Below are 7559 nucleotides of genomic sequence, written 5' to 3' on the forward strand. Positions count from 1 at the left end.
CTCCTCTCCCCTCCTCTCTCCTCTCCTCTCCTCTCCTCTCCTCTCCTCTCCTCTCCTCTCCAGGGAGGGCTGAGCCCCCCACACCCCACACTGAGCCCCCCAGGGCGGACTCAGGAGCTTGGGGAGCCCACGGGGTGCCAGCCTGGCAGCCCAGGGTGGGAGGAGGATTTTGGGGAGCCCCCAGGCCCGGGGACCCTGCAGCAGCGTCTCGGGCACCTGCCCGGGGGAGACTCCTCCCCAGTGCCCCGGGGATCCACGCCAGGGCAGGGTTTGCGAGGGCAACACCCAAAAATCTCATGGGAAGCAGAGGAGGGGGGGCAGGGAGAGCCCACAGCTCCGGGCCATGTCTGGGGTGCCCGTCCTGTGCTCCCCGTGGTATTCACAGAGCTCCCCCTGCGCTGTGGCTGCTGCCTGATCCCGGGGAACTCAGGGCATTCACAGCCTCGCCCAGGGCACTGCAGCCACCCTCGGTCCCTTGGGAGGAGCAGGGACAGGGCAGAGCCACCCGGAGGTGCCCCAGGCTCGTTCCTTCCCCTTCTCCCCCCTGGAGGGACGCCCTGAGGGGCTGCTCGGTGCTGCTTCCCCTCCGTGTGCTCCATCCCAAAGCTGCTGCAGCGTCTCCCGGGGGTGAAGTGGCTCTTCCCGGGACGCTGTGACCATGCCCGCAGCCAGGCTGGTCCCACAGGAGCCCCCCCAGTGCCCCTTTCCCTTTGCTCAAGCAGCACAACCCACGCAAGGCTGGGAACAGCAAGCCCGGCTCCCTTTGGTTGAGATCCCGTTTTTCCCCCATCAGCGGAGGCTGCCGCGCTTGGACACGGGCCTGCAGCATCAGGATGCTTCTCAGGGACACCAGCAGCCTCTGCTGCCCTTGAGCCAGCCCTTCTTCCAGCAAAGCTTTTGCCTTTTCTGCAGATTTTCCCTTTTTTTTTTTCTGGAGAGCAGCCGAGCTCTGCCGCCTTTACAGGGCAGAGCGAGGCTGGGAGCGCTGCCCTGAGAGGAACACCTGGCATGGGGAGAGAGGCAGGAAAAGCCTCACCCAGCCCTCCAGGGCCAGCCCAGCCATGAGCAGCCAGCCACCGAGCCCAGTTCTTTGTGCTCTCGGTGCCTGGGACGTTTTTCTGAGAGTTCAAAGCTTTTTGGTGTGCCCCAGATGCTCAGGGCTTGGTGGCCCAGCTGCTCCCATGGTGACGGCGGTGGCGTCACGGCACGGAGGGAAAGGAAAATTCTGCAGGGCCAAAATTGGAAAGCAAAGTCCAGGGAAAGTTTCCATGGGACAGCAGCAGAGCAGCAGCCAGGAGGGGCTGGGGCACGAAACATCCAGTGGGGTCTGGGCATCACCACCTGGGAGCTGAGGGGGGATAAAGGGGTTTGAAGGGGATCCTGCCGGGATCCAGGCAGGCTCGGGGCCCCCCTGGCCCATCCCAAATGGGATTCCCAGGCTGTTACACAGGGCTCTGAAGGCCCAGCCCCGCTGATCAATGCAGCTGCTATTTCCAGGCTGTGAAGCAGCAGTGGGCAAAGCAAAGGACATTATTTAAACATCATAAAAGGCAGCGAGGGAGGCAGCTCAGCCCAGCTCTGACCCTGCTGGCTCGCTGCAATTAACCCTTTGCAAGGTGGTTTTGTGTCTCTCCATGATACCAGGAGCGGCTGATTTGCAGCCCTGCCCCGTGCCCAGCCCCAGCTGGGGCTGCAGGAGCCTGTGGGTGCCCAGACAGACCCACAGACACAGACACACAGCTCCAGGGCGCTGCCCTGGCTCCTGGGAATGGCCCCTGTCAGTGTCTGCACAAGAGTCAGGCTCTGGGGGCTCAGAGCTTGGTTACAGCCCCAGGAGAACAGCGGGGGCAGATAAACTGCCCTGTGCTGGGGGTCAGGGCACTGGGGAGGTGCTGCTGAGCCCCAGCACTTGGGGGGCTCACAGGGAGCTGCAGGTCCCCCCTTCCAGCCCTGCCCCGGGATGGGGTTGGTGCCCACCATGGTTTGTGGCTCACCCTGAGCAGGGGCAGCAATTTCAAAGCCAGGAGTTGATTTTGGGGGCTGCTGTGCCCCCTCTGTGTCCTTTCCTCTTCCCTGGCTGCTGTCGGGGTTTCTGATCCCAGAGTTATTTCCTGCAGCAGCCATGGCTGGGCAGGACATGGAGGAACCTCCTGGCTCCAGGCAGAGCTGGGGCAGGGGCAGAGGAGGAGCTGACTGGGCACAACTCTGCCCACAGCGCCAACAACCCCAAAAAATGCCAGTCCCGTTCCAATGGGCTGGTACCAAGGATCCTGAGCTGGGGGAGGGATCCCACTGGGCCATTCCCTGCCATGCTGGGCCAGGGAATTCCCTGCAGACCGGGACGGGGAATAACCCAGCCCTTGGCACCGGGCACAGGGACACAGAGGGACCTGCAGGGTGGCACGGAGCCACCTCAGGGCAAGGCGGTGGCACAGCTGTGCCCAGGACCCTGCCCCACTGCTGCGGGGGTGGGACAGGCACAGAGGGGCATCCCGGGGGTCCCCCCCTGTCACCTCTCTCCTTTCCCTGGCAGTCACCTCTGAGCAGATCGAGCATCTGCACCGGCGCTTCAAGCAGCTGAGCCAGGACCAGCTGACGATCCGGTAGGGAATGCCAGCCTGGGGCAATGCCAGCCCGGGGCAATGCCAGCCCGGGGCAATGCCAGCCCAGGGCAATGCCAGCCTGGGGCAATGCCAGCCCGGGGCAATGCCAGCCCCACTGCAATCCCAGCCTGGGGCAATCCCAGCCCCACTGCAATCCCAGCCCCACTGAAATCCCAGCCCCATTACAATTCCCATGGAATTCCCATCCCATGGCAATTCCAGCCCCTCTGCAATCCCAGCCCCACTTCAATCCCAGCCCTGCTGCAATCCCAGCCCCATTACAATTCCCATCCCATGGCAATCTCAGTCCCAGGACAATGCCAGCCCCAGGGCAATTCCCAGCCCCACAGCAATCCCAGCCCCATTACAATTCTCATCCTGTGGCAATTCCAGCCCCATGGCACTTCCAGCCTTGCTGCAATTCCAGCCCCACTTCAATCCCAGCCCCACTGCAATCCCAGGCCCATTACAGTTCCCATCCCATGGCAATCCCAGCCCCACTTAATTCCCAGCCCTATAGCAATCCCAGCCCCACTGCAATCCCAGCCCTATGGCAATCCCAACCCCATTACAATTCCCATCCCACGGCAATCCCAGCCCCACTGCCGGTGGATGCCACCCCGAGCATCTCCCCCTTCCCTGGGCTGGTCCAGGGCTGGCATTCTGAGTGTCCTTCCCCGAGCCATCCCTGAGCCAGCTCCTGCAGCGTGGCCTTGCAAATATTCCAAGGAAAATGCACAATAACCCATTGGCCTGGGAGCAGGGGCACTCCTGACAAACATCTCATCACCCCCCAGCTTTAAAACCAGTTCTGGGAAGGGAAGGGGGTGTTGCAGGTGCTCCTGTTCCTCTCCTTGATGGCTGCACAGGGAATTGGGAGAGCTCCGAGATCCTGCTGCTCCCCAGGGTTATTCCTTGGCTCTTGGTTGGCTTTATAAATCCCAGAGATCAAAGCCCAGCAGGGGCTCAGCTCGAAGCTGAGGGGAGGGTGGACAGCAGGATCTCCTTGGTGAGCCCTGCTTGAGGCCTTTTTCCTGGGAAAACCCCAAAACCCATGGCAGCTGGAGCCATGCAAAGAGCCCTGGGGTCATCCCAAGAGCTTCCCCAAGGCCCATCCTGGTGGGGCAAAATCCCTGAGCACGGATCTGGTCTCAGTCTGAACAGAAGAAGAAAGGAGTTTTATCCAAAATCCCTTTATTTTTCCTGCTTTGGAAGGAAGGGTTGTGTCTCTTGGGTCTCTTTGCATGGCTCTACCCGCTGTGGATTTTGGAGTTTTCCCAGGAAAAAAGCCTCAAGCAGGGCTCACCAAGGAGATCCTGCTGCCCACCCTCCCCTCAGCTTCGTGCTGAGCCCATCCTGGGCTTTGATCCCTGGGATTTATGAATCCTCCCTCACGCTCCAAACTCTCTGTGCCTTTTGCAGCAAGGAGAACTTTGACAGCATCCCCGACCTGGAGTTCAACCCCATCCGAGGGAAAATCGTCCACGCCTTTTTTGACAAGCGGTGAGAACCCCCCAGCACCCCGGGATTTATCCTCTGGGAATGGGGAGAGGCTGGGCAGGGACCTTCCCCCTAAAGGCTGCGGCAGAGCCGGGTGGAAAACGAGACATTTGAGCTGATCTTAGGGATAAACCGGTCCTAGGGCTTTGCTGGGGGTGTGGTGGGCCTGGGGGCGGGTTCCCCATTGTCTCTGTGTCTCTGGGAGCCCCCAGAACCCCGGCCAGCCCCGACAGCAGGGGACACTCTCTGGTGTGGGCACTGAGCGCAGCCAGGCCGGTCACCTTTGCCACGGGAGAGACACCAGGGACATCAGCAGAAGATAAAAGGGCCGACTCTGAGCAGGGGTTAATCCAAGGTTTATTCAGGAGTCCCCAAGGAGCCCCTACAGCTCAGGGGGCTCCTGCCCAGAGCCCCGGGAGAGGTGCCAAGGTTACATTTAAAGGGAGGTGGGAACCTAAACTAGGGAACATTCACTGACCAGTGAGTGACCCTGAGGGATGGGTGCTGGGGATGGACATTTAGGACAGAGCATGGGGTAACACTGGGGGGCTGACCCCTGGCCTCTGGCCCATCACTCGACGTCCTGGACAGAAAGTTCTGGATGGAGGGGATGGGATGGTGAGAGACAGACAGAGAGCCAGGGTGGGGGTTTGGGGGTGATCTCAGCAAAGGAGAGGGATTACACAGGTACAGGGAGGGGGTACAATCTGGGATAAACCATTTGGGAAAAATACAAAACCAAAACTATTACAAAGTGTTACAAAGTATAAAACCACACTGCAACACCCAATCACCGGGGGCTCTGCCCCGCCAGGAACCTGCGGCAGGAGTCCGACGGGCTGGCGGAGGAGATCAACTTCGAGGACTTCCTGACCATCATGTCCTACTTCAGACCCATCGAGATGAACATGGACGAGGAGCAGCTCGACCGCTTCCGCAAGGAGAAGCTGAAATGTGAGGCTGCCCCAGGGCAAACGTGGGCTTGGGGCTGCTGGGAAGGGGCTGCCCTGACTCTGCTGTCCCCTGCTGTCCCCCCAGTCCTGTTCCACATGTACGACTCGGACCACGACGGGAAGATCACGCTGCAGGAGTACAGAAATGTAAAGTTGGCTCCCCCCTGCCCCATTCCCCCCTGCCCAGGCCTGGCCTGAGCCTCTGCCTTGCAGGTGGTGGAGGAGCTGCTGTCGGGGAACCCCCACCTGGAGAAGGAGTCGGCTCGCTCCATCGCCGACGGGGCCATGATGGAGGCAGCCAGCATCTGTGTGGGACAAATGGTGGGAGGCTCTGCTGGGAGCCTCTGCCTGCTCTCAGGGGCTCTGCTGGCATCAAAACGGGGCCCTGCTCCCAGGGCACCTCCCTGTGCCACAGCAGCTTTGGCTGGAGGTGTTTTTTGCAGGCAGCAGCTCCCAGGGTGGTGTTTCCTCATGAGAGAGGGATCAGCAAACAGCATCCCACACACCCCCATCCTCACTGCCCATGGAAAGGGCTGCTCCTGGCAGCCGAGGGGGTTTGGGAACCACTCTGGGGCTGGCCATGGGGTGCAGGGCAGGAACCCGTGGGAGATGCGTCCCTCAGCCCCAGGGAACATCCCCGGGCCACCCCTCCCCTCTCCCCGGGGCAGCTGCCATGTTTCCTCTCACTGAGCAGGGCCCGGACCAGGTGTACGAGGGCATCACCTTCGAGGACTTCCTGAAGGTCGGTGACACCCCCGAGGCACCGGGAGGAGGGGCCGGGGTGGGAACAGGGACTGGGCAGGGCACAGGAGGGACCAGGGTGGGCACAGGGACCAAGCAGAGCACAGGAGGGACAGGGGTGGGCACAGCAGGGCCCGGGGTGTGGCCCTGGCCCCCTCACCCTGTCCCCTGGCAGATGTGGCAGGGCATCGACATCGAGACCAAGATGCACGTCCGCTTCCTCAACGTGGACACCATTGCCCACTGCTACTGAGAGGGGAGGAAGAGGAGGAGGAAGAGCACCCAGCAGCAGCTCCATGTCCTGGCACTCAGCTCCCAGCTCCGTGGCTCTGCCCCACCCGTGTGCCTGTTCCAGGCTGGGGCTGCCTTCTAGAAACATCAGAGGCTTTTATCTGTAATAAAAGATATTTCTCTTTTTAGTCCTCGCTGAGAAATCCTTTGTCTGTCCGTCCATCCATCCATCCATCCATCCATCCATCCATCCATCCATCCCTCATCCATCCATCCATCCATCATCCATCCATCCCTCATCCATCCATCCATCCATCCATCCTCCCTCCCACCGTCCATCCATCCATCCGTCCGTCCATCCATCCATCCATCCATCCATCCATCCATCCATCCATCCATCCATCCATCCATCCATCCATCATCCATCCATCATTCCGTGTTTCCCTGAGCAGAAACCCTCCACAAACCCTGCCTGCCCCATAAATCTGGATTTTTAGCCTCTGCCAGGTGCCGCTGTGGGGAAGGAGCTGCCCAGCTTGGGCTGACCCCAGGCCATGGGAGAGGCAGGGATGGGGATGCCGGGGGCAGGAGGTGACAGCAGCACCTGCAGGGACAGCCACGTCCCACTCTGCGTCCTGCAGGGAAGGTGGAGGCAGCGGCACAAGGAACATTCCCGGTTTGATCCCAAAGCAGAGCAGGCAGGAGGAGCCCAGCAGGCAGCAGGGACGTGGGGACACGGGCTCCTGGCAACCAGGTGGCTTCTGCCCCCTCATGTTCCCGCTGGAACAAGGCACGGGAGCCGGGGGTTGTTTACTGCCGTTAATGACTGGATGGCTCCAGGCGGGTTCTGTCTCTAAGGCAGCCCGAGCTGGGGAGGGAGGGAGGGAAAAAAGGGCAATGGATATTTTTAGGAAAGAAGGGAAAATTTATTTGTTTTATCAAAAAACAGCTTCCCCTGGTGACAGGGGCAGCACAGCATCAGGTGAGGGGCTGGGCAGCGATGGGTGCGAGGCCACTGGCCCTGTGTCACCCCTGTGTCCGTTCCAGTGTCACCTCTCTATCCCTCCCAGTGGCACCCCTCTGTCCATCCCTCTGTCACCCCTCTGGCCCTGTGTCACCCCTCTGGCCCTCCCTGGCTCAGGGCAACATTTCCTCCTTCTTTTCCTCATTACTGGGGTCTCTGCTCTGCACCCCCACACTGAGGGCACATTTAGGGCTTCTGTCCCCTCCCAAGTCCCCATGTCCATCCGGAGCGAGCCGGGAGCAGCTCCCGGAGCCCCGGGGAGGACAAGGACAAGGACAAGGACAAGGACAAGGACAAGGACAAGGACAAGGACAAGGACAAGGACAAGGACAAGGACAAGGACAGCACTGCCCGGCAATGGGGCCAGGCCCCAGGGACCAACCCGGGGCTGCCATGGGGATGGAGCTGCTGCTGGGTCCCCCTGGGAATGTCCCACAGGGCCATGGGACAGCGCTGCCGGTGGGGCTGGGCTGGGCTGGGCTGGGCTGGGGTGGGTTTGGGTGGATT

The 7559-nt window shown here is 61.1% G+C and overlaps 1 protein-coding gene across 1 annotated transcript; it reads left to right on the forward strand.

Annotated features, from left to right (window-relative positions):
* Positions 1-343: 343 nt before the first annotated feature.
* On the forward strand, positions 344-6183 carry TESC (tescalcin). Its single transcript, XM_031063152.1, has 8 exons — positions 344-375; positions 2436-2603; positions 4026-4106; positions 4918-5057; positions 5142-5203; positions 5270-5377; positions 5751-5798; positions 5973-6183. Exons 1-8 carry the CDS (start codon positions 344-346, stop codon positions 6048-6050), a joined length of 717 nt encoding a protein of 238 aa, XP_030919012.1. The 3' UTR covers positions 6051-6183.
* Positions 6184-7559: the final 1376 nt, after the last annotated feature.

Source organism: Geospiza fortis, unplaced genomic scaffold, assembly GCF_000277835.1.
Source record: "Geospiza fortis unplaced genomic scaffold, GeoFor_1.0 scaffold31, whole genome shotgun sequence".
Taxonomy (NCBI): domain Eukaryota; kingdom Metazoa; phylum Chordata; class Aves; order Passeriformes; family Thraupidae; genus Geospiza; species Geospiza fortis.

What these genes read in the sequence shown, in the direction of transcription:
- TESC (XM_031063152.1), top strand. Translation starts at nt 344, where the DNA reads ATGTCTGGGGTGCCCGTCCTGTGCTCCCCGTG. An exon ending in CCGCAAGGAGAAGCTGAAAT is followed by an intron (nt 5,058 to 5,141) that starts GTGAGGCTGCCC and finishes CTGTCCCCCCAG; the next exon opens with TCCTGTTCCACATGTACGAC. An exon ending in CCTTCGAGGACTTCCTGAAG is followed by an intron (nt 5,799 to 5,972) that starts GTCGGTGACACC and finishes GTCCCCTGGCAG; the next exon opens with ATGTGGCAGGGCATCGACAT.